We start from the raw sequence: 27,770 nt of genomic DNA on the forward strand, positions 1-27,770 counted from the left end.
CAGTAAATTCACTTTTTTCTATTGATAAATAGTGTTCCATTGTACGGCTATACCACCTTTATTTATACATTCATCAGACAAAGAATATTTGAGTTTTTTACACTTTCATAATGCTGCAATGAAGATTTGTGTGCAAGTTTTTGTGTGGACATATGTTGTCATTTCTCTCATGTATATACCTAGAATTCCTGGGTCATATAATAACTCTGTTTAAAATTTTGAGAACTGCCAAACTGCTTTCCAAAATAGTTGAACCACATTACATTCTAACCAGTGGCCCATTAAGACATTTATTTTTAAATGGGTATCCTCCAAACTGAAAAATAATAACTTTTAAAACTGAAAAATAATCAATTATCTTCTTTTCAGACACAAAAGTATCTTTAAGTACTCTCTCTCAGTTTGTGTTAATGTTAATCTGTAAGACACAGTTATTATTATTATCTTATACAGTTAATATTTATTTTATTTACATATTTATCACTTGCTTTGCTCTATACTCCTTTCTGTAACTCTGGCATCTGGAATCACTTTTATTTCAATTTTGGAAATTCCTTTGATGAGCTTCTGCTGTTTGCAATTTCTCTTATATTGCACTCTCTTACTTGAAAGATATTTTTGCAAGGCATACAATTATGTGTTGGTACTTATTTTCTCTTGCTATATTAACATCTTCATTCCATGGTCTGTTGCATTCAAATGTTACTGGTGAGAAGTTAGCTGTCAGTTAGCTGTTCAGCCACTCTTCTTTAAAGTAACCACTCCTTCCCTGGCTACTCTACTCTGGTACTTCTCTGCAGCCCAGAAAATGTCCTGCTGCTGCTGCTGCTAAGTCACTTCAGTCGTGTCTGACTCTGTGTGACCCCATAGACGGAAGCCCACCAGGCTCCCCTCTCCCTGGGATTCTCCAGGCAAGAACACTGGAGTGGGTTACCATTTCCTTCTCCAATGTGTGCAAGTGGAAAGTGGAAAGTGAAAAGTGAAAGTGAAGTCACTCAGTCGTGTCCAACCCTTAGCGACCCCACGGACTGCAGCCTACCAGGCTCCTCCATCCATGGGATTTTCTAGGCAAGAGTACTGGAGTGGCTTGCCATTGCCTTCTCCGAGAAAATGTCCTAGGTATTACCTATTAAAACACTGACTCTGTCCCATTTACTCTCTTTCCTTCTGAAACACTGAATAAATATCTATCTTAGACCATGTTTTTCACTCTATATTCCACTTGCTTTTTACTTTTCTCAAAAATAAAAAGATTTATAACAAAATCCATTAAATGTTAACTTACAGAACTAGATTTGAAATATACCAAATAATAGCAACGACTTTCTAGAATACCATTCTATACTCTCTTTCATATATTTTATCTCTTTGTCTGTTGATTTCTGAATACTTTCTTGTAACCTATCTTCCAGTTCACTGATTTCTTTAATTGTATCTAATCTGTTGTTAATCCCTTTAATTAACCGAGTTTTTAATTTCAGCCTTTAACTGTTTTTACTTCCAGAAGTTCTACAAAGGTTATTCTTCAGAATTTCTTTTTCCCTGCAGATATTCTTTAAACATAGTAAGCATAGTTATTCTATACTATGCTTAATAATTCTACTACCTAAATTTTTTCAGGGTATGGGCTTATTGTTTGCTACTTCTGTTCATTCTCACATGTGATACCTTGCTCAGCACAACTAAGGAAATATGCTTTGTAGTCCTCTAGAGATCCGGAGAAGGCAATGGCAAGCCACTCCCGTACTCTTGCCTAGAAAATCCCATGGATGGAGGAGCCTGGTAGGCTGCAGTCCATGGGGTCACTCAGTCGGATACGACTGAGCGACCTCACTTTCACTTTTCACTTTCACACACTGGAGAAGGTAATGGCAACCCACTCCAGTGTTCTTGCCTGGAAAATCCCAGGGAAGGGACAGCCTGGTGGGCTGCCGTCTATGGGGTCGCACAGAGTCGGGCACGACTGAAGCGACTTAGCAGCAGTAGCAGCAGTCCTCTAGAGAAGCAGATGAGAAAGCTTATGTTCCCTTTCACTAGGGTATAGTTTTCCAGGTACCAATTCCAATAGGGGACTCCTGTTAGAACACCTGACTCTGACTAGGCCACAGGTTTGTCTTTTACTCTATATTTTGGGTGGCTTTTGCAAAGCTGAACTTCGCAAACCATCCAAATTTCAAAATGCTCTCCCGGGCAAAACTGGTTTTAATCCTCTACTTCTCTATGGTTTTATTCTGATAATTTACCTTTCAAATCTGCAAGGATTTTAAGTTCGTATTTTCTCATTTATTAGCAGGCCATTTTAGCTGTCTTTAGCAATAAGGACATGTCAGAAACAGAAGGCCTATACCTACTCTTTGGTACATACACTTCAACATAGCTTGTGGATTCAGCAAAACTCCCTTCACAAAGTCAGAAAAGATCACCAAACAACCGTATCAACTTGGCGTTCTTTTCACTCATACATAAACTCAATCTGTCCTGCTTCCAGCACATCTGATTATTATCTTCTAACGAAGACAGTGTTCAGCTTCCACAACACCAGTTTCCTATACAACTCCTAAATGGTCCTTCCTCAAGATTCAGACCTGGGTTGTCTAATTTCTACACTTCCTTTGCCACCAATTTATCTTAAATTACCAACATACACCTCCTGGACTACTTTAGTAGACTTCCAACTGAATTTCATCTGCCACTTTTGTCCCCATCTAATCCATTCTCTGCCATAGTAACCAAAGTGGTATTTCTAAAATAAAAATTAGATCACATGCTGTTGCCTGTATAAAATTCTTCAAGGTACTCCATTTGAACTTTAGGTAAATTCCAAGTTACTTAATAAGGCCCACATGTTACCTACTATGATCAGATACATGCCTATATATCTAAAACTGTTCTCTTGTATAAATACTATAAACACTTTTTTTAGTTCCTCAAATATACCAAATTCTTTCCCATCTCATATCCTTGACACTCGTTATTCCCCTTTCCTAGAATACGGTTTATCTGTTATTTGCATGGTTCATCCTTACTTATACTTTCTATCTCACTATAGCTGTGACTTTCTCACAGGCATTCCTTTATAGCCTAATTTCAACAGCACCTTAATTTGTGATCAGGTACTTACTGTGGTTTATTTTAATGTCTATTGTCCCAAGTATATGTAAGAATAGGCATGTAGAAATCCTACTGTTATCTTCCCATTTCATGCCCAGTATCTAACATGGTGTCACACACACCAGTAGGAATAATAAATAATTAAATAATTTATTTCTCTCCCTCTATACAGACCCACAGAAGAACTATTCTAATGAGAAAGTATATGCTGAGCACAGAATTAGAGAAAAGAAGAAAAAGTTAAACAATAGGGATTAGGTAAGACATAATTATGAACAGACCCATAGTACTTAAGAACCATATAGCCAAGACTTTTTTCCCTGAACGAATATTTTTTGGCTAAGGCAACAGATGAGGTAATTGAATTTAATAATTCCTGTCTACACTTTCAAGCAAATAGTCACCTACCAAGAGCATTTGTTTCAAGGTGACTTGAAATTTCATTATCTGGACCTCTGAAAATATCTTCTCTTAAAACCAACATTATACAGAGGTTAGGTTCTTCTGGTGAGTTCATAATGTTTAACCCGTAATTCATTATCCATTTTAACAAATATGAATTGAGTACTACTTTGCTTCAGGAACTGTTAACAACTGTGCTACAACTGGAGATATGGCTGTACAAAAAACAGGACAAAAACCCCTATCCTCACAGATCTGACATTCACGTGATCAAAAGTGCAATACACAGAACGGCAGATGGTGAAGAACGATGCAGGATAGAGGAATAAAGAATGGAGGCAGGGCAATCTTAACCTATTGTAAGTTTATTTTCTATCTCTTTCTGTTCCCAAAAGGATTTAAGTTAGATGTTACTTATAGAACCTAAATATCACAAATAATGAAACAATTCTTACACAAGTTAAGATTTCAACCAACAAACTTTATAAAAACATACTTCCTTTCCCATAGCAGTAGGACTGTGAGAACTGCTCAGGCTCCAAGTTACTGACAAGCTACCATATCCTGAGACAGGGTTTTCAAAAAGGCAGTGGCGAGACAAGAGGATAAAAGCAGTGATGGAAATTCCAGGAAGAACTGAGAAGGAAAGCACACTTCTTGATGATATGAAGCTTCATAGACAGCCAGTCCCTTCTGTCCAACCATGAGTTGGCTGGCTTTTCTGTCTAAAACTCTTTCTAAAATCTTTCCTATTTGGCATATTATACAACTTTTCCTCATTATTCTAACCTCAAAACAAACAAATATTTAATTTTGGGGAATTTTCTAATCAATGTAATGGCAGAAAAAGATTCTTTTAAATCCCTATCTATACCATTAAGTCATATAAAAGGAATGCAGACAGCCAGTAGACTACTCTAGACTCTCATATTTTATCTTAGTAACTGGGGTAGGTACCAGGAGGTTGGGTGAAATTCAAGATGAAAAACTGGAGCAAACTTTCAAACGGGTCCTGCAACAAAGTAATGATCGAAAAGGAAAGACAGTCAGTGTAATCTTGTCTACTTGTCAACAAACGAGTTCTAGTGTCACAAAACATGCACCACAGACTAAGGTGAGAAGCACACAAAGGGTAACGAAAGTAGCTCCTTTCTGAAGTCCTGCTCACACAGCTCGAGTGATTATAACCACATATGTAAAGAGCATATAAACTAAGCCAGTCCATAACGTTAGTTTTTATTTCTTCTAATGAGAAAAGGCCTTCTTATTACTTTCACCTGAAAAAAAGGTAGCGTTTTTTTAATCAAGGAGTGCTTAATGAAAGCACTTATTCACTGTCATTTTTTTTGTTTTGTTTTTCACTGTCATTTGAAAAAAATAACCTTTTCAGGTTGTAAATATCATATATTTCTAGGAATTTTTCAAATTAAATATAATTTATTTATACTCAAAATTTCATAAAATAAGGTCTCAAGTTTAGGAAAACCTAAGCAGCAACATGCAATCAAAACAAAGTATCAATAGAAAGATGTTGGCCATAAACAATTACCTTTATGGCTGTGTGTTTGTTTTCATCTTCTTCCATCCACAGATCCTTCTCATAATAATACAAACCATCATTGATAACTTTAGCAAGTTCAGATGTAATTTTTGCTTGAGACATGTGGTTGCCTGTTCGATCTCCTCCAGGATGTTTTCTCATGTAAGGAGGTGTCTGAGTTACAATCAAAATCTTATTTAAATCTTGATCATCAATTTCATAATCCGAATCATTATCAGACCAATCAGTAAATGTGTTTTCTTGACCTTCTATTTGTCCCATCTCTTCATCAAAGAAAAAATCAAGTTCGTCTTGTTCTTGTTCATCTGGAAGATATAGTTGATTTGATGCCTCTTCAGGAAGAGATGGTGGTTCCTAGAGGAAGGAATTGGTATTTTATATAAAAACATTATTATCACTTTTATAATAAATATTGTGTAACAATGTTAATGTAAGTAATATCAAGACTGTTCAATAACTGGATTAACAATCAAATGGTAAAAGAAAATCATGCCAGTATTATTCTGGCCCGAAAAATAGTAAGCAATTGCCAAATACTAAGTTCAAGACTAAAAAAACCTACAAAACTGAATAAAAGAAAGATTATATTAAAAACACCTCTAAAATTAGCATGGTCCTTAGCACATTCATTACAGCATACCAACTTATTTTACAGATGAGGGAAGAAAAGGCCTATAAATGTGACATTGTTGGTCCACAATCTCAAAATTAGTCTATGAGTATGAACTAGAACAACCAAGGTCATCATGTAGCACATCATGTGGGATCCTAGTTGCCACACCAGGATTCAAACCCAAGCCCCCAGCAATGAAAGCTCAGAGTCCTAACCACTGGACTTCAGAGGTAGTGCCAGAAAAAATAAGGTCATCGGACTTCCAGATTCAATGATCCTCCCTATTCTCAATCCTTTTACCTCAAAATTTCATATTAAACTCACTAACACTCACCAAATTATTGAATTTCCACCCTTGTGGAGAATGTAAAATAGCTTACTGTTGGGTGATATATATAAAGCCCAAATTTGTAGATTCTAGATCCTCTTAAGTCTAACTTAATCTAGATTTTCAAACTGTCAACACAAAGAAATCAATTTTTCGATGTTCTCATCTTCCAATGACATGCTCTGATCAATCCTTATCCTTCAGTAAATGCTAATTCACCTATCCCTAAAATAAGACAATTGTTCTCTCCAGAATTCCTATTTATGTGAATCTATATTCATTCATTTGGTCAATAATTATCTGGGTCCTCACTGTGAACTGGTTACTGTTCTAGGTAGGAGATTATAACAATAAATGTAACAACAATTCTGCCCTGATGGAGCTAACATTCTAGTAAATAGAAGTTTTTACTTCTTTAAAAAAGTAAGCTTTAACACTCTGTGAATATAATTAAAAACAAAAACTACATATCTTATTATTCACATTTGCAAAAACATGAAATCTTAAAAAAACACCAAAGTGTTAATAATGATAAAGCAAGGAGAGAGTCTTTTGTTATTTGATATCAGTTATATATAAATTTATATTTTATATATAAATTTTTTCATAATTTATGAGGAAGAGACCAAAAAAAGTAGGGGTTAAAGAGTTTTTTAATGTGGAGGAAAAAATGTAGATCTTGGAATAAATGAAATATGGTACAAATTTTTGTCAATGAGTCCAGGATATGATCCTCCCAAGTTATCCAGGTTAGCCATGACAAATACAGAAATTAATCAGGATCTTCAGAAAATCTCTCTTTGATATACAATGGAGAAAAGACAATCTCTTTAACAAGTGGTGCTGGGAAAACTGGTCAACCACCTGTGAAAGAATGAAACTACAACATTTTCTAACACTATACACAAAAATAAACTCAAAATGGATTGAAGATCTAAATGTAAGACCAGAAACTATAAAACTCCTAGAGGGAAAAATAGGCAGAACACTCACAGACATAAATCACAGCAAGATCCTCTATGACGCACCTCCCAGAGTAATAGAAATAAAAACAAAAATAAACAAATGAGACCTAATTAAGCTTAAAAGCTTTTGCACAACAAAGGAAACTGTAAGCAAGGTGAAAAAGACAGCCTTCAGAATGGGTGCAAATAACAGCAAACAAAACAACTGACAAAGAATTAATCTCAAAAATACACAAGCAACTCATGCAGCTCAATACCAGAAAAATAAGTGACCCAATAAAAAAGTGGGCCAAAGAACTAAACAGACATTTGTCCAAAGAAGACATACAGATGGCTAACACATGAGAAGATGTTCAACATCACTCATTATCTGAGAAATGCAAATCAAAACCACAATGAGGTACCATCTCACACCAGTCAGAATGGCTGCCATCAAAAAGTCTACCAATAATAAATGCTGAAGAGGGCGTGGAGAAAAGGGAACCCTCTTACACTGTTGGTGGGAATGCAAACTAGTATAGCCACTATGGAGAACAGTGTGGAGATTCCTTAAAAAACTAGAAATAGAACTGCATACGACCCAGCAAGCCCACTGCTAGGCACACACACCAAAGAGAACTGAAAGAGACACGTGTACCCCAGTGTTCATTGCAGGGCTGTTTATTATAGCTAGGACATGGAAGGAACCTAGATGTCCACTGGCAAATGAATGGAAAAGAAAGTTGTGCTACACTTACACAATGGAATATTACTCAGTTATTAAAAAGAACACATCTGAATCAGTTCTAATGAGGTAGATGAAACTGGAGCCTATAATACAGAGTGAAGTCAGAAAGAAAAACACCAATATATTAAACACCAGTATACTAATGCATGTATATGGAATTTAGAAAGATGGTAACGACGACCCTATGTGCAAAACAGCAAAAGAGACACAGATATAAATAACAGACTTTGGATTCTGTGGGAGAAACTGAGGGTGGAATGATTTGAGAGAACAGCACTGAAACATGTATATTACCATATGTGAAATAGATGACCAGTCCAAGTTCAATGCATGGAACAGGGCACTCAAAGCCAGTGCACTGGGACGACCCAGAGAGATGGGATGGGGAGGGAGGTTGGAAGGGGGTTTGAGATGGGGGGAACACATGTACACCCGTGGCTGATTCATGTCAATGTATGCCAAAAACCACCACAATGTTGTAAAGTAATTAGCCTCCAATTAAAATAAATTAATACAGCTTTCTGCCCGTGGACGCCACTGAGAAAGCATCGTTGAAGTCTTCCCCGCCTCCACTGCTGTCATGTCTAAATCAGAGTCTCCCAAAGAGCCCGAACAGCTGCGGAAGCTCATCGGAGGATTGAGCTTTGAAACAACCGATGAGAGTCTGAGGAGCCATTTTGAGCAATGGGGAATGCTCACAGACTGTGTGGTAATGAGGGATCCAAACACCAAGCACTCCAGAGGCTTCGGGTTTGTCACATACGCCACAGTGGAGGAGGTGGATGTGGCCATGAATGCAAGGCCACACAAGGTGGACGGAAGAGTTGTGGAACCAAAGAGGGCCGTCTCAAGAGAAGATTCTCAAACACCTGGTGCCCACTTAACTGTGAAAAAGATTTTTGTTGGTGGCATTAAAGAAGACACTGAAGAACATCACCTGAGAGATTATTTTGAACAGTATGGGAAAATTGAAGTAATTGAAATCATGACTGACCGAGGCAGTGGTAAAAAGAGAGGCTTTGCTTTTGTAACCTTTGATGACCATGACTCCGTAGACAAGATTGTCATTCAGAAATACCACACTGTGAATGGCCACAACTGTGAAGTGAGAAAAGCCCTGTCTAAGCAAGAGATGGCTAGTGCTTCATCCAGCCAGAGAGGTAGAAGTGGTTCTGGAAACTTTGGTGGCGGTCGTGGAGGTGGTTCCGGTAGGAATGACAACTTTGGTCGTGGAGGAAACTTCAGTGGTCGAGGTGGCTTTGGTGGCAGCCAGTGGTGGTGGCGGATATGGTGGCAGTGGGGATGGCTATAATGGATTTGGTAATGACGGAAGCAATTTTGGAGGTGGCGGAAGCTACAATGATTTTGGCAATTACAACAATCAATCTTCAAATTTTGGACGCATGAAAGGAGGAAACTTTGGAGGCAGAAGTTCTGGCCCCTATGGTGGTGGAGGCCAATATTTTGCTAAACCACGAAACCAAGGTGGCTATGGTGGTTCCAGCAGCAGCAGTAGCTATGGCAGTGGCAGAAGGTTTTAATTACTGCCAGGAAACAAAGCTTAGCAGGAGAGGAGAGCCAGAGAAGTGACAGGGAAGCCACAGGTTACAACAGATTTGTGAACTCAGCCAAGCACAGTGGCAGGGCCTAGCTGCTACAAAGAAGACATGTTTTAGACAATAATCATGTGTATGGGCAAAAAACTCGAGGACTGTACTTGTGACTAATTGTATAACAGGTTATTTTAGTTTCTGTTCTGTGGAAAGTGTAAAGCATTCCAACAAAGGGTTTTAATGTAGATTTTTTTTTGCACCCATGCTGTTGATTGCTAAATGTAATAGTCTGATCATGACGCTGAATAAATGTCTTTTTTTTTTAATGTGCTGTGTAAAGTTAGTCTACTCTGAAGCCATTTTGGTAAACTACCCCAACAGTGTGAAGTTAGAATTCCTTCAGGGTGATGCCAGGTTCCATTTGAAATTTATTTACAACCTGCTTGGTGGAGAAGCTGTTGTCTTCAGAACCTTGGTGTAGTTGAACTGACAGTTACTGTGTTGTGACCTGGAGTTCAACATTAAAAGGGTCACTCATGCAAAGTCATGGAGTTTTTTTTTTCTTTTTGGTTATTAATAATTGTTGGCACATCCTATGCAATATATCTAAATTGAATTATGGTACCAGATAAAGTTATAGATGGGAATGAAGCTTGTGTATCATCCATTATCATGTGTAATCAATAAAAGATTTAATACCCTCTTGAAAAAAAATAAATTAATACAAAAAAATCTTATTTTGAGAAGCTGCATTAGGCTTTTAAAATAACCCAAAGAAGAAAACCTTAAGTATGCTGAGTGTAACCAACATTGCTAATTTAAAAGCTATCTTTTCAAGACAGAAAAGACTAACAGACATAAAAAACTTATGGTTACCACAGGGGATAGTGGGGGTTGGGGTGGGATAAATCAGAATTTGGGTATCAATATACACAATACTATAGGTGGCACAGTGGTAAAGAATTCACCTGCCAATGCAGGAGGAACAAGAAACAAAGGTTCAATCCCTGGGTTGGAAAGATCTCCTCCAGGGAGTAGGAAATGGGAACTTACTCCATTATTCTTGCCTGTAAAATTCCATGGGACTAAGCAAGCACAGGTACACACATGTATAAAATAGATAAACAACAAGGTCCTACTGCATAGCACAGGAAACTATATTCAATATCTTGTAATAACCTATAATGGGAAAAAAAATCTGAAAAAGTATATATATACATAATAACTGAACCACTCCTGCTGTCCTCTTGAAGCTAACACAACATTGTAAATTAAATGTATTCCAATTTTTTTTACAAATGGCAAATAAGTAAGTACAAAGTTATCTTGGATCAGGGCTTCAAACTCAGCATTAATGACATGTTGGGCTTGATAATTCTTTAGGATGTGTGGTGGAGGTGGAGGTGTCCTATGCACTACAGGATGTTGAAGAGCATCCCTGGCCTTCACACTCACAACATGCAGTAGCACTTTCAGTTTTAACAACCAAAAATTGTTTCCAGACATTGCAAAACATCCTATGCTGAGGTGAAATATCAACATCCTTTCCATTCCTCCAATGAAGAAACACCCTTAAGTCCTTCATGCTTGCTTTCTTCACACTTTAATCTTAGTAATAAAGAGTCCTGCCACAGTAATCTTTAATATTAATGATAGCCTTCTTCAGTCTTCCTACATCTGGGTGTGTTATTTTTTGTGACTTCTTCCTTTTAGAGCTTACTTTGAATATTTGAATTATTTTAGTGGCACTATTACCAAGTTTATTTTCAGTAAGCTTTTTTACTTTGAGTTAATTTACATTCACATATAGTTATAAAAAATAGCAATCTTGAGGACTTTCCTGATAGTCCAGCACTTCCAATGCATGGGTTGTGGGTTTGATCCATGGTCGAGGAGGAACTAAGATTCCACATGCCACACAGTGCAGCCAAAAAGAAAGAAAACAAAAATCTCGTGCACTTTTTACCCACTTTCTCCCAAAGTTAACATACTGTAAAACTATAGCAGACTACCACAAGATAAACATTGATGTTACCTATCAACCTTACTAGGATTTCCATTTTACTTGTACTCATTTGTAGCTTATATCAGAGCCATTTTTTATCACATTTCAAGTTCACGTATCCAACCATCAGCCAAAAATACAGCAATTCTATTGCAAGAAACTCTCATATTGTTCCCTAAATACCAATAGCTCACTTCCTTGTGTGCCCCCAAGAAATTTCTTTTCCTTTCTTACTGTAAAATCACCAAAACATAAACAAACCAGACATACATTCTTTACAAATAATTATATGTAAAATAATTCTACAATTAAGGTTACATATAATGTGGCAAAGTTATAAATTCAAAATTTAGAAAAATGTTGTCATCTTTAAACAAACTGAAATGTATTCAAACAAATTTCAAGTAAAAAGATTAAAGAAGAATATTTTAAAATCATACTCAGAAATAAGATAATTTTTTAAAATTGATACAATTATTTTCAACTACTTAGTAACCTGTAAGTTTTTACTAAACGGCAATGGTTCCAAATTTTACCATTGTTTTAAAGTTTACCAAATTTTATATATGTACCTCAAAAACAGTGGCCTTACAAGCTACTCTGGATATAGAATACAAACTTCACTTGGGTCATTACAACTTACCTTCAGTTTCATTGGGGATGGATGATATCTCTTTTTCACTTCTATCCAAGGTTCTGAATCCAAGTTGGGCAAACTGGTAGATAAACCTCTAGACATTCCTTGAAGATTACTTGTTTCTGCGTTTTTCTTTGGGGTCAGTGGACTTCCAATTCTTGGAGAATTTGGGGCAGACTCTAAAATTTTAAGTTAGTTCTATAGTTAAAATAATGGTTTACTTACTTATAAAGCATATTTTTTTCTTTACCTGGGCTTGATATTTTTTTTTTCTTCACAAAAACATGATAAATCAATCTCAATTATAACCTTTCAATGATATTCAAAACGAAAGGACTCTGTAAGATGTAGAATGAAGCCAATGAATAACAGCAGCAATGTTATCAACCCCTACAGAGACACATTCATTCAAACCTGTCAAGAACATCAACGTCAGTCATTTACTAATTATGACAACACATTTATTTGAGTCAATTCTCTGTGAAATCTTAAGTTCATAAACTGCAACAAAATTAAGGAATTTTTAAAAATACTACTAATCAAATAAAGTGTCATTGGTTCTACTAGAATCTACACTAAGGCAGCCTGTTTTCCTTTTCCTAATAAGGTTTACTTAAATGCAGTAAACTGAATACTGTAAAAAGCATAATGTGTCACATCATTAAAGTGCACTGCACTGGCAATATTTAGTTAGAATATTCTACAATTCTGTTGGAATTTAAAATGCCTTTCTCCACAACTTTAATGAAAGTAATTATATACTTTATAAAATACAAATCATAATTTCCTTTATAAAAATTTTTCAAAAGTCAAAGAATATTAAGTTATAATGCATTATGCACTTTGGACAAAACGTGTTTTAGAAACAAATTTATACTGTAAACTTCTAAGCATTATTTACTCCTCAAAGCCAATTCCTTGAAAATACTGCAAAGCAGAATATTACATAGAGAAAGTAATGAATACCAACAATCCTTTTAATTAACTAAATGAAAATGCAAGGGCACATGCCAGGAGTGTGAGAAGAGCATTTCAAGACTTTACGTTCATCTACTACATGCTACAATTGGATTTATTATCGTTTCCACGGACACGGTTAGGTCCAAGATTCAACCACCAAATTACTATATTGCTTTAAAAAGCAGAATATTATTTCATAACAAAAAAGGCTCTAAAACTGCACTGTTCAACACAATAGCCACTAGCCATATGGAGGTACGGAGCACTTGGAATGTGGCTACTCCTGAAATGTGCTCAGGATATGACTATAAAATATGCAGCAGATTTCAAAGACTTGGCACAAAAATAACATTGGTCCATAATTTTTAATGTTCTAACATTTGGATATATTAAAATTAATTCATGTTTTACAGCTTTTAATGCTATTTAAATTATTAGGATTACATGTGTGGCAAACTAAGTATTTCTATTGGACACTGCTGCTCTACAACTTAATGGTACAAACTAATTGATCCAAAAAATCAGTATGAGTGAAAGGATTTGGACTGTTAGTATTAACATTAAAAGTTGTACAAAATGGGAAAAACATTAACTTCAGAGAACTCTATTACTGGTGCCATAAATTTTTTCTACTCATGCAGTGAATTAAGTTTTAAAAGCAGATTAAGAACCAGCACTCTAATAACTGGGAGAATTAACTAAATTAGTATGCAGAGTTCATATATATATTAGAACAATATCTGGCACAAGGCAAAGAAATCAGTATCTACTATTTTTAACACAGAAATTGAAGAAAACTTGTAAAAACCTATGTAAAAACCTAAGTTTATGATTTAATCATCTCTAAATGCTCTTTAAGCTTGAGTAATGTTTTTGCTATGAAGTTATATGTTTCACAGTATTCACAACACATGTGCTTATAAGTTAAACGACATTAAAATATCAAAGAATTTGGTTAAGAAAACTTAGAAGAGTCTTTGATAGTTTTTATAGGGTGTTCATTATATATGCTAAACATATATTCTATATGATTTTCTATATCTTTTACAAAGAAAAGACTTCAAACTATGTGTGTGTAAATTTTAATAATAATGTGTGTGCTAAGTCGCTTCAGTTGTGTCTGACTCTGTGTGACCCGATGGACTGTAGCCCAGACTCCTCTGTCCATGGGATTCTCCAGGCAAAAATACTGGAGTGGGCTGCCAGGCCCTTACCTGGGAAGCCCATTTAATAGTAAAACCCTAATCTTCCAAGATCAAATGAGTTTGACTTAGATTATTTGACATTAAACTTGTTTATAGGAACTCATTGGCTGTGCAGTGGTTAGGACTCTGCACTCTCATTCACAGATTCAATTCCTGGTTGGGGAACTAAGATCTCAAGCCATGGGATGTGGCCCCCAAAAAATTAATACCACTTAGTCATGGACAAAAATTAGACACATACTTTGAGACACTTAATAGGTTCTAATTTGTGAGAACCTAGAAAAAAAGGTTTTTTTCCTAATTGAAAATTGACAACATGACTTTTCAGAGACAAATTACCATATATATTTCATGATATCTATTTCATGACATCTTTATCCACCTTGAATCATAGCTTTGGGTAACTATACAGGTTGGCTTGATTCAGACAATACGTATGTGCATGCAAATGAGTATATAGTTAAAGAAACACAAAAATGTACAAACATTGATTTCATTCTTGTAATTTTATTAATAATGCATAAATGATTAATGGACAGGCATCACCAACTTGACTATCTTACCTACCTTGTTTCTATTTTACAGCTGACCTAATGCCTGTTTAAAAGGTTAAATATATCATCTTGGACCCCAAGTTTATACAATAAATTAATCTAACTTATACAATCAGACATCATATATTTTTTAAAAAACCTAAAAAAATGTCACTTGAAGTTCTCAAACTTTTAAAACACCTGCCCAAATTGCTTTCTAGGCAGAGAGGCACAGAGGGCTAACAATTAAAGAAATGTTCAATAAAAATATCTGTGAGACTGACCATCAGTGCTTTATTGATGGTAGTTCTCTATAATGGTATATCAAAAATAGATTTCAAAAAGTAAAAAAAAAAATACACTTGTTCATTTCTTAAGGTTTCTTACCCTTAATAGTTCACATTAATAAATTTCATAGTCCATGTGAAATATTATGACAATAGGTGAGTTACACAATGTACACTATACTGAAAACACCAAAGGATCTAACAAACTGGGAAATTCCACTCAAGCCTATTTCTGCTTTATTGATCTGGACACAAGTACAGAAGTCTGGAAGGAAAAGACAGAATCTTGCAATAATTCCAGAAAGATAATTAACTTTCCCACCGTGAATAAAAGTTGCACATGCAGCCCAGGCTAATTACAAACAAATGGGCAGCTCCTATTAAAAACAACAGCAGTTCTCGGGTCTGTCTTTCATCATCATCACAAAGGTGTTATCTCCATTGTAGTGTTGGCCCAACCTCCTCCAGAAGGAGTGGAAGTAGACAGTCTTGTAGAGAAGTCTGGTCGCTTTCATTTCGGCAGCACGATTTGTTCCAATATTTATAATGATATTTCAATGAGTCACCTATTCCTCTGCATATTCCGATGAAATGACATCCAAGAGCATCAGTAGATCATCACCCTGACTGAAAAAAGTTTAAGCACACATATTTTTTTCCCAAGAGGGAATGTCTTAAAAATGATCCAGGAAAAAATTCTTAACATTAAAGCAATTTTGGGAAATTCTAAATACCACCAATTCTTTAACATATAATTATAATAACTTCATAAGAGATCCCCAATTCTGCTTTAGAATATAGGTCATCTTATGATTTCAAGACAAAGCTGAAATACATTGGAAAAAAAATTAAAGGAAGGCTACCCCCACTCTTGAGTAAGACTTTTAGACTATTCCAATCTTACAAGGGGAAAACAGGTAGAATACACCTATAACCATTTAGTAAAATTAAGACAGGTAAAAACTCCAAACATGACAAAGTATACAAATAAGAATAAATAGAGCAAAACACTTCCCATAATTCCTAAATCCCTATTTAACTTATAGCTTTCTGTGGGAGGCATTATGAATAAAATATAAAGCATCAAAACATCAAATTATCTTTAATTTTCTACTGAGTCTAAATAAACTTTTACAAAGATAGGTAAATTACTGTTAATGCTGTTTGCTCTAGAAGAAAAGTTGTTACCTGTATGTGAACCAAAGGCTTGCCCTGGTATGAACTCTGGGCAATCAATCAGTCGAGAGAAGTCTGTTTGTGGCACACTCCGTGGAGGGGGACCTGGAATCGGCCATTTTTCTGGTTCTATCTTTTTTCTCATTTTCTCATCCACAATTTCCACTTCTGTGCTATCTTTCAGTGCCTATAAATAGGTATTTTTAATTAAAGCAATTTCATTCAAAAAATTTAATTGTACACCCTGTATTTCTAATTTAAGTCTGAAATCAGCATATAATATCAAAATGTTTTTTAAAATATCCATGAACAAAACAAATTTTAAAATCATTTGCCCCTGCAAAGTATGAAATATCCTGATTTAGCATGTAGCAGATTATTCTAATTGTGAAAAAATTTCAATTAAGGAGTATTTTCAATTAAGTTCAACTATAATTTTACTGTCAATTTCTTCCTTTCCTATTAATATTTCCTTTTCCTTAATATCACCAAGTAAAATTTAGGCAATATATCTAATTACTGTAATAAATCCCACCATTATTGAATAAACACACACACATACAGAGATTCCTCATAACACATTGTAAATTTAAGGTGGGATTCATAGATAAGAAATTGAGGCTCAAAGAAAAAAAGTAGGGTAACTTGATAAAGGTCATAGATTTAGTATGAGGTAATATCAGGTCAAACTATTATCTGTCACCCATCTGCATATATGAGGTTATTGATATTTCTCCTGGCAATCTTGATTCCAGCTTGTCCTTCATCCAGCCCATCATTTCTCATGATATACTCTGTATAAGTTAAATAAGCATGGTGACAATATACAGCCTTGACATACTCCTTTTCCTATTTGGAACCAGTCTGTTGCTCCATGTCCAGTTCTAACTGTTGCTTCCTGACCTGCATACAGGCTTCTCAAGAGGCAGGTCAGGTGGTCTGGTATTCCCATCTCTTTCTGAATTTTCCACAGTTTATTGTGATCCACACAGAAAGTGAAGAAGAACTAAAGAGCCTCTTGATGAAAGAGAGAGGAGCGAGAAAAAGTTGGCTTAAAGCTCAACATTCAGAAAACTAAGATCATGGCATCTGGTCCCATCACTTCATGGGATACTGATGGAGAAACAGTGGAAACACTGGCTGACTTTATTTTTCTGAGCTCCAAAATCACTGCAGATGGTGACTGCGGCCATGAAATTAAAAGATGCTTACTCGTTGGAAGTAAAGTTATGACCAAGCTACACAGTATATTAAAAAGCAAAGACATTACTTTGTCAACAAAAATCCATCTAGTCAAGGCTATGGTTTTTCCAGTGGTCATGTATGGATGTGAGAGTTGGCCTATAAAGAAAGCTGAGCACCAAAGAATTGATGCTTTTGAACTGTGGTGTTGGAGAAGACTCTTGAGAGTCCCTTGGACTGCAAGGAGATCCAACCAGACCATTCTAAAGGAAATCAGTCCTGGCTGTTCATTGGAAGGACAGATCTTGAAGCTGAAACTTCAATACTTTGGGCACCTGACGAGAAGAGCCAACTCATTTGAAAAGACCCTGATGCTGGGATCACAAATATTCAGACACGACTGAGAGAATGAACTAAACTGAAAATGACAACTCTTAGCCCCTAGGATACGTTGGCTCTCAAAAATAAACTTCAAAAAAATAAATAAATAAACATGGTATAATTTAAGGGCAAAATAAAACTATTAACAAAATTTCTTCCAAATAAAACTTAGTCTTACTAATTTGAATCTTAACTGAAATTCAAGGGTACTCACCCTCAGAGACAAGGAAAAAAGACAAGTATAAAAACTCAACATACAAAGTGCTAACATAAAGATTTAAAACTCATAGTATTTTAGTTGGAGAACACATTATATTTATTACTTTAAGTATGTTACACTTGTATACCTTAATATTAGCATCATGCTTACTTCTCAAGTTATATTTTCTGTAAATGGACATTAATAAAGTTAGTATTGAAATTATTTAAAAACAATTTCTTGATGGGAATCAGGATAATCACTGAAAGCGAAGAGAGTCTGAAATATGGAATGAAGGAAATAAAGAAGAATCTTTCCATTATTTCTTTATTCTTACTCATCCTTGCATTTTATCTTATTACTACTAATCTTTGGCTGTACCCGGTGGCTTGCAGGATGTGGGATCTTAGTTCCTGACCAGGTATCGAACTCAAGCCCCCTGCATTAGGAGCACAGACTATTAACTACTGGACTGCCAGGGAAGTCCCTATGAATTAATGATACATGTATGGTTTTTATTTTTTTTTTTAATATATTTTCCTAGTTTTGTTCACTGAACCATCTGGAAGCAACGACACCCTGGTAGCAAAGCAGTGGACCCAGCATCCAGATCTTGCAACAACATGGATGAATTTTAAAAACTATAAATGATGGAGAAGGAAATGACAACCTACTCCAGTACTCTTGCCTGGGAAATCCCATGGACAGAGGAGACTGGTCGGGCTACAGTCAATGGGGTCACATAAAGAATCACATATGACTTAGTGACTAAACAACTTTACCCCAGATCCTGTTGATACCTGAGGTTTTCAGTTCAGTTCACATCAGGTGGCTGAAGTATTGGAGTTTCAGCTTTAGTATCAGTCCTTCCGATTAATATTCAGGACTGATTTCCTTTAGGATGGACTGGATGGATCTCCTTGCAGTCCAAAGGACTCTCATTCTCCAACACCACAGTGCAAAAGCATAAATTCTTTGACACTCAGCTTTCTTTATAGTCCAACTCTCACATCCATACATGACTACTGGAAAAACCATAGCTTTGACTAGATATACTGTTATTGGCAAAGTAATGTCTCTACTTTTTAATATGCTATCTAGGTTGGTCATAACTTTTCTTCTAAGGAGCAAGTGCCTTTCAATTTCATGGCTACAGTCACCATCTGCAGTGATTTTGGAGCCTCCCAAAATAAAGTCTGTCACTGTTTCCATTGTTTCCCATCTGTTTGCTATGAAGTGATGCCATGATATTAATTCTGAGGTCTGGTGCTGCCTTTTTCCATCCACCAGAGGGCAGTGTTCTACTCTGCCTGATACTCAGCCTCCCCTTTGAGATCTTCCCTTTCAAATCCTAGTGTTTCACCTCCTGAAGTGATCCCCAGTGTCTCAAAACTTGATTTGACCTTTAGAAATACATCTTACATTGGAACCTCACAGAGATATATATCCATATGCAACCCTGTATGTACATATATAACAAAAGTTTCATAAATAACCCTTGTCTTCACAGAGAACAGACTTGTAGTTGCCGACGGGGTTGGAGGAGGGATGAACTAGGAGTTTGGGATCAGCAGATACAAATTATTATATAGAGATGTATGAATAAACAACAAGGTCCTACTGTATAACATGAGAACTATGCCCAATATCCTGTCATAAACCATAATGGAAAAGAACATGAAAAAGATATACACATACACACATATATATAGGTATAACTGAATCACTTTGCTGTATAGGAGAAATACACTGTAATAAACTATACTTCAATAATATTACATTAAAAAAAAACACTACAAATGAAAGAAAGAGCAGGAGACAGAAAAATTCCATCTATACAAACATAAATAACAGACAAATCTACGGTAACAGAAATCACAAAAGTGGTTTGGTTAGGCAGGGCAAAGGACAAGAGGATGGGGAACTGACTGGAAAGGGCCAGTGTGAAAGTTTTTAGAGTAATGAACTGTTGATTTATCTTGTTTGGAGCAGGTTTATACAATTTTCAAAACTCAAACTGAACACCTAAGATTCCTGCATTTTACAGCATGTTACTTATTATACCTGAATTTAAAAAAGAAAGAGAAACATCTCCTTAAAACTTCCCTATGGGTTTAGTTTTTCAAAATACTTTGAATAAAAAGAAGAAGCAAAACTCTCAACTGTTTGCAGATGACATGATCCTCTACACAGAAAACCCTAAAGACTCTACCAGAAAATTACTAGAGCTAATCAATGGATATAGTAAAGTTGCAGGATATAAAATCAACACACAGAAATCCCTTGCATTCCCATACACTAATAATGAGAAAATAGAAAGAGAAATTAAGGAAACAATTCCATTCACCGTTGCAACGAAAAGAATAAAATACTTAGGAATATATCTACCTAAAGAAACAAAAGACCTATATATAGAAAAAGAAATCAGAGAGGACACTAATAGATGGAGAAATATACCATGTCCATGGATTGGAAGAATAAATATTGTGAAAATGAATATATTACCCAAAGTAATTTATAAGTTCAATGCAATCCCTATCAAGCTATCAATGGTGTTTTTCACAGAGCTAGAACAAATAGTTTCACAATTTGTATGGAAATACAAAAAACCTCGAATAGCCAAAGCAATCTTGAGGAAGAAGAATGGAACTGGGAGAATCAACCTGCCGGACTTCAGGCTCTACTACAAAGCCACAGTCATCAAGATAGTGTGGTACTGGCATAAAGACAGAAACATAGATCAATGGAACAAAATAGAAAGCCCAGAGATAAATCCATGCACCTATGGACACTTTATCTTTGACAAGGGAGGCAAGAATATTCAATGGAGAAATGACAATCTCTTTAACAAGTGGTGCTGGGAAAACTGGTCAACAACTTGTAAAAGAATGAAACTAGAACACTCCCTAACACCATACACAAAAATAAACTCAAAATGGATTAAAGATCTAAATGTAAGACCAGAAACTATAAAACTCCTAGAGGAGAACATAGGCAAAACACTCTCCAACATAAATCACAACAGGATCCTCCATGACCCACCTCCCAGAATATTGGAAATAAAAGCAAAAATAAACAAATGGGACCTAATTAAAATTAAAAGCTTCTGCACAACAAAGGAAACTAAAAGCAAGGTGAAAAGACAGCCTTCAAAATGGGAGAAAATAATAGCAAATGAAGCAACTGACAAAGGATTAATCTCAAAAATATACAAGCAACTCCTACAGCTCAATTCCAGAAAAATAAACGACCCAATCAAAAAATGGGCCAAAGAACTAAACAGACATTTCTCTAAAGAAGACATACAGATGGCTAACAAACACATGAAAAGATGCTCAACATCACTCATAATAAGAGAAATGCAAATCAAAAACACAATGAGGTACAATTTCACGCCAGCCAGGATGGCTACTATCCAAAAGTCTACAAGCAATAAATGGTGGAGAGGGTGTGGAGAAAAGGGAACCCTCTTACACTGTTGGTGGGAATGCAAACTAGTACAACCACTATGGAGAACAATGTGGAGATTCCTTAAAAAACTGGAAATAGAACTGCCATATGACAAAGCAATCGCACTCCTGGGCATACACACCGAGGAAACCAGAATTGAAAGAGACACATGTACTCCAATGTTCATTGCAGCACTGTTTATAATAGCCAGGACATGGAAGCAACCTACACGTCCATCTGCAGACGAATGGATAAGAAAGCTGTGGTACATTTACACAATGGAGTACTACTCAGCAATTAAAAAGAATACATTTGAATCAGTTCTAATGAGGTGGATGAAACTGGAGCCTATTATACAGAGTGAAGTAAGCCAGAAAGAAAAACACCAATACAGTATACTAACGCGTATATATGGAATTTAGCAAGATGATAACGATAACCCTGTATACAAGACAGCAAAAGAAACACAGATTTATAGAACAGTCTTTTGGACTCTGTGGGAGAGGGCGAGGGTGGGATGATTTGAGAGAATGGCATTGAAACATGTATATTATCACATGTGAAACGAATCACCAGTCCAAGTTCGATGCATGATACAGAATCCTCAGGGCTGGTTTACTGGGATGAACCAGAGGGATGGAAGCGGGAAGGAGGTGGGAGGGGGGTTCAAGATGGGGAACATATGTACACCCGGGGCAGATTCATGTCAATGTATGGCAAAACCAATACAATAAAAAAAATAAAAAATAAAACAGAGGTTGTAATTCTTCCCTTATAAGGTCATCATAAGGATTAATGCAATAAAGTGTTTCTCCTCAAAAAAAAATACTTTGAATAAAAGACTACCAATGGTGTTCACTGGGATGTGAAGACAAACACTCTGAATGGCAATAGTTTCAATTGGCTCAATACTTTCAAAAAAATGTTTAGCAGTATTTACAAAAGTTAAGCTCATATACTATATATATATATTTCTATATACACACACACACATATATATATATCCTGTTACCTATCAGTTTCACAGGACAATAAATACGTATGTCCATCCAAAAGTATGTACAATAACATTCCCAACAGTCATATATTCATACTGTAAAGAACCCAAATGTCTAATAGGAGCATGAAAAAATAGTATATTCATAATGATACAAATATTACTGCAGAATGGAAAATAAACAACTGCCACACGTAACAATAAGCCTTACAGAAATAATAAGCAAAAGTCAGGTATAAAAGAATTCAAATATTTCATGTAATATTTTAAACAGGTGAGGGAACTATCTGAAAAGCAGCTATGTTTGAGGAAAGCAATGATTCTGACTAGGACGGGGTACAAGTGCACTCTCTGGGATGGTGAAAATGTTCCACCTTAATACTTAACATGAGTACATACACAGGGGAAAAGAAAAGAGAAAGTCGCTCAGTTCAGTTCAGTTCAGTCGTGTCTGACTCTTTGCGACCCCACGAATCACAGCACGCCAGGCCTCCCTGTTCATCACTGACTCCCGGAGATTACTCAAACTCATGTCCATCGAGTCAGTGATGCCATCCAGCCATCTCATTCTGTCGTCCCCTTCTCCTCCCGCCCCCAATCCCTCCCAGCATCAGTCTTTTCCAGTGAGTCAACTCGTTGCATGAGGTGGCCAAAGTACTGGAGTTTCAGCTTTAGCATCAGTCCTTCCAATGAACACCTAGGACTGATCTCATTTGGAACGGACTGGTTGGATCTCCTTGCAGTCCAAGGGACTCTCAAGAGTCTTCTCCAACACTCAGTTCAAAAGCATCAATTCTTTGGTGCTCAGTTTTCTTCACAGTCCAACTCTCACATCCATACATGACCACTGGAAAAACCATAGCCTTGACTAGACGGACTTTTGTTGACAAAGTAATGTCTCTGCTTTTTAATATGCTATCTAGGTTGGTCATACTCAGTTGTGTCCAATTCTTTGTGACCCCATGTACTATACAGTCCATGAAATTCTACAGGCAACAATACTGAAGTAGGTAGCCTTTCCCTTCTCCAAGGGATCTTCCCAACCCAGGGATCGAACCCAGGCCTCCTGCATTGCAGGTGGATTCTTTACCAACTGAGCTATCAGGGAAGCCAACCTTTCTTAAACTTAATACTTAACATGAGTACATACACAGGGGAAAAGAAGTTATCCTTAATCTTATAATTTCTTATATACAGTGTTTAAGCTATGTCACAATTTAAAGAAAAAATTTCAAGAAATTAAAAGTTCTTTATGTGGAATGATATTCCAATATATGCTGTTTTTATTAAAGAAGCAAAACAGTATTATGTAGTAAAACATGCATGATCTCAGGAAAAATACATCAAAAGGAATAACTACTTGCCACACCAAGGAAAGTTTAACTAGTTCACTGTTGGTGAAAGATGAGAAGGAAATTTTTCACTATATACCCACTGAATCTTGAATCACAGGGGATTCTCTACTGGGCAAAAAAGAAAAAAAATTCAAGAAAATAAAGAAAACAGAAAGAAAAATTGTGGTTCAGGCCTTAAAAGACTTATAGCATACACAAATTAAGGAAAAGATCTAGACAAAACAAGAGTTAGACATATTTTTACTAAAACCAAATCTTGTTATCTTGAGCTCTGAAACAATGAGTCAGTTATTTCTGAGTCTCTGAGGTTTTTTCTGTATTTGGTCCTTTTTTTCTGTACTTGGTCCTATTATTATGAGCAACCAGCAATGCTGGAACATACAGATGTTATATCCCTAGGTCCAGGTCCTATGACTGGTACTAAGAGAAAGACCAGCCTGTGCAAAGACACAGAAATAAGAAAAGAGCAGCACACATTTTGTGGAACGGCAAGGTCAGTCAATTTGGGCAACAAGGTTTGAGATGAGAGTAGCAAGCACAGTTCTAAGGACTTTATGATTATTATATTAATTACTCTTCTAAGTCCACATACTCTATGATAGCCTAAGCACATATGTGTTGTATTTTAACAATGAGAAAACTTTAGCATGTAAGAAGTTAAATAACTTGAATACAACTGACTAGATGCAGAGCCAGAATCAATAAAATCGAACAAAAAAGGAAGACACAAATAGCTCAGTTTTGGAGCAACTATCAAGAATGCAATAAGCTGGATTAATCACATGACCCAGCAATTCCACTCACTTCTAGGTATATATCCAAAGAAAATGAAAAATATTCAAAGAGATACATGCACTCCCACATGTAGTACAGCATTATTCACAGTAGCCATGATATGGAGACAACCTAAATGACCTCTAAAAAATGAATGGATAAAAACCACGTGGTATGTATACACAATAGAATACTACTCAATCATGAGAAAGGAGGATATCCTGCTGTTTCTGACAACATGGATTAATTTTTAACACATTATGGTAAGTGAGATAAAAAAAGGCAGAGAAAGACAAACACAAGTATTGTATGATATCACTTATATGTGGAATCTAAAAAAAAGGAACGTGTTTAAAAAAAAAGAAGAAGAAGAAAATGCTTATCGGGAAATGGAGGAGGGGATAAGACTGATGTTGTTTACTACTATTTACTTACAAGTAGTAGTAAATAAGAGAGCAATATAATGCACAGTACAATGACTATAGACAATATTGTACTATAACTGTTAAGTGACAATGCTGCAAGAGCAATCAAAATACAATATACATATGTAAATAAGTAAAAACAGAGAGAGAAAGAAAAAGAATTCATTATGGTGAAAACGAATGGGAAAGGAGGAAACAGATTCAGGAAGTGTGGCTATGTAGACATGCTCATCCAAGGCAGATATGCGAAACAGCTAAAGTATATTTTGCTTCCTTTGATAGCTTTTTCAAGAAAGTTAACACTTGAGCATATTCAAATACATATTGGAAAACTCTGATTAAAAGGAGTAATAAATAGAAGGATATAAAAGTAACAGTAAATTTTTATTTAGAGCTTAAGGTGTATGCCAGATACTGTCATTACACATTTCACACCCATAACAACCCCATGAAGTGTGTATTTTAACAATTTCCACTTTACAGAAATCTCAGAACACTGCCTGAAGTGCTCGAAGTCCAGAGCTATGAGGATAAGAATGCAGGTCCTCAAGTCCATGCTCTAAATCAGTATGTTTACACTGCAAAGCCTAATGAAGCCCTACCTTCCTAAAGGAAAAAAAAGACATCTTTCCTACCGTAATAAATGGTAGGGTACACAATGAATGCTAAATGAATACAGACCTATGCTGTTCTAAATCACTATGCTTATGTGTTTCTGTTTTGCAACAGTTTTATTTCTTACTATAAAACAGCCACTACGTATTAATAATGCTAACAATAATAGTAATGCAAAAGTTCTTTTTAAAATATTCCTTCCCCACTACTGTAAGTTTTATAACAGAAGTAGACAATCAGTGATATAAAAATTAAGGACTTAATGGGAATATGAACAGACCAAAAAAGGATGCAATGAATTACAACCAGATTCTTACAGAGGTAGGGATACCAGAGGAAACTGATAACTTCATTGAAAATGATAGCAGAGCTAGAGCTTGCTTAGAGATCTGAGCATGCTCAGTTGCGTCTGACTCTTTGCGACCATTATTCAAAAAACTGAGAATACCATGTGCTGATGAGGCCAAGGAGCAAACGGAATTCTCATACAAAATGGTGGCATGCAAAATGGTGAAATCCATTTTGGACAATAGGTTGGCAACATCCTACAGTTAAACATACACTTACCACACATTCCAGCAATCACAATCCTCAATATTTAGATCTATGCTTTATTCATAATCTCCAAAAACCAGAAACAATCTATATGTCTATCAACAATGAACTGTATGTAGTGCATCCTTACTATGAAATACCAGTCAACAATAAGAACAAACTGTTGATACATGAAACAAGAATGAATCTCAAAAGCACTATGTTAAGTCAAAGAAATCAGAAACAAAAGGCTACAAACTATTGATGTATAATTTATTTACATGATAGTCTATAAAAGGCAAAACTAGAGGGACCAAAAAAAAAATCAGATCAGTGGTTCCCAAGGGGCTATGTATGAGGAAAGAGATTGGCTACACAGGTGGCATAGGTGTGTAAGACTGCCAAAATTCAGAAAACTACATAGCAAAAAGGATGAATATTATATATATATTCAGGCAACGGAAAACCAAAAATGCTGAAACCATTTCTACAACAAAACAGACAAGAGATTTAATAAAAGCTTTAAGAACACAACTGGAATAACTATTTTAAATTAGCCCTCAGTATATAGGAAAATTTCTCAAAATTTTAATAATGAAAATACAAGCTCATTTACAGCAACCTAAATACTAAAGGACCAAGAATACTCAAGAATGTTTAAGTTTGTTTTGGGGTTCAACCCAACCAAGAAGGATCAAGTTAAAAACAGGTGGAAATATCAGTAATCCTTTGCCAAGTTTAGACATTTGGATTTTATAAAATGGCAAAAAAGCCTTGAGATACAGTCTCAAGAGTCTCAGGTTACTATGCTGTGCTTAGTCACTCAGTTGTGTCCGCCTCTGTGACCCTATAGGCTATAGCTCCTCTGTCCATGGGGATTCTCCAAGAAAGGATACTGGAGTGGGTTGCCATGCCCTCCTCCAGGGGATCTTCCCAATCCAGGAATCGAACCTAGGTCTCCCGCATTCCAGGCAGATTGTTTACAATCTGAGCCACCAGAGAAGCTCAAGAATACTGGAGTGGGTAGCCTACCCCTTCTCCAGGGGATCTTCCAAATTCAGGAATTGAACCGGGGTCCCCAGCATTGTAGGCCAATTCTTTACCAGCTCTGCTACCAGGGAAGAATGTTTTTGCTTTTTTCTTAAAATTATTTAATAGACTTATTTTTTTAGAGCAGTTTTAGGTTCACAGCATAACTGAAAGTACAGACTGTTCTGTATATGAATAATTACCTCCAAAATGAGATTAACGTTTGTAGTGAGAGCCTGAACACGGTGGAAACCAGCAATCAGGGAAATAGGCAAGAAACCTTGCTCATCCATCTTTCTCCTAAGAAAGAAATCCCGTTCCAAATTTTCTATACTGAAGTAATACTCACTGAAAAGAAAAAGAAGCAAATATAAATTTCATCAATTTATTCAATTGGAAATTAAAATGTCTATTGCTTAAGATATCAACTGCTATAAAACTATTTTGATTTATTATAACACTACACACATTTACTGTAACATAGGGTAAATATAAATAGCTGTAAAACCCTACTGTTAGTAAATTCTCTTACACTGGTAGAAAGAAATTTAGAATATTATCTTCCCAAAAACTAGCTTCTACTTAGATCAGCTTTACCTAAGCATAAACAATTAAAGAGTGTCGCCGAAGAATTGATGCTTTTGAACTGTGGTGCTGGAGAAGACTCTTGAGAGTCCCTTGGACTGCAAGGAGATCCAACCAGTCCATTCTAAAGGAGATCAGTCCTGGGTGTTCATTGGAAGGACTGATGCTAAAGCTGAAACTC

At 35.9% G+C, this 27,770-nt stretch overlaps 1 protein-coding gene and 1 pseudogene across 3 annotated transcripts in view; one reads left to right on the top strand and one right to left on the bottom strand.

Annotated features, from left to right (window-relative positions):
• Positions 1-27,770, bottom strand: part of LARP1B (La ribonucleoprotein 1B) — a 147,790-nt gene that overhangs the window by 97,341 nt on the left and 22,679 nt on the right. For 2 of the 3 annotated variants that reach the window (XM_055404781.2, XM_055404783.2), the window contains exons 8-11: positions 27,208-27,352; positions 16,076-16,250; positions 11,909-12,081; positions 5,063-5,428 (exon numbers count right to left, since the gene is read on the bottom strand). In XM_055404781.2, coding sequence (XP_055260756.2) covers positions 5,063-5,428; positions 11,909-12,081; positions 16,076-16,250; positions 27,208-27,352 — 859 coding nt within the window. Of the gene's footprint in view, positions 1-5,062; positions 5,429-11,908; positions 12,082-14,558; positions 15,515-16,075; positions 16,251-27,207; positions 27,353-27,770 lie in introns of those variants that run through there. The other variant, XM_088828031.1, reaches the window with a different exon arrangement.
• Positions 8,288-9,300, top strand: LOC129542419 (heterogeneous nuclear ribonucleoprotein A1-like; annotated as a pseudogene).

The sequence above is a fragment of the Moschus berezovskii genome, chromosome 19 (genome assembly GCF_049115385.1).
Source record: "Moschus berezovskii isolate FMDL1 chromosome 19, NW_MosBer_1.0, whole genome shotgun sequence".
Classification (NCBI taxonomy): Eukaryota; Metazoa; Chordata; class Mammalia; order Artiodactyla; family Moschidae; genus Moschus; species Moschus berezovskii.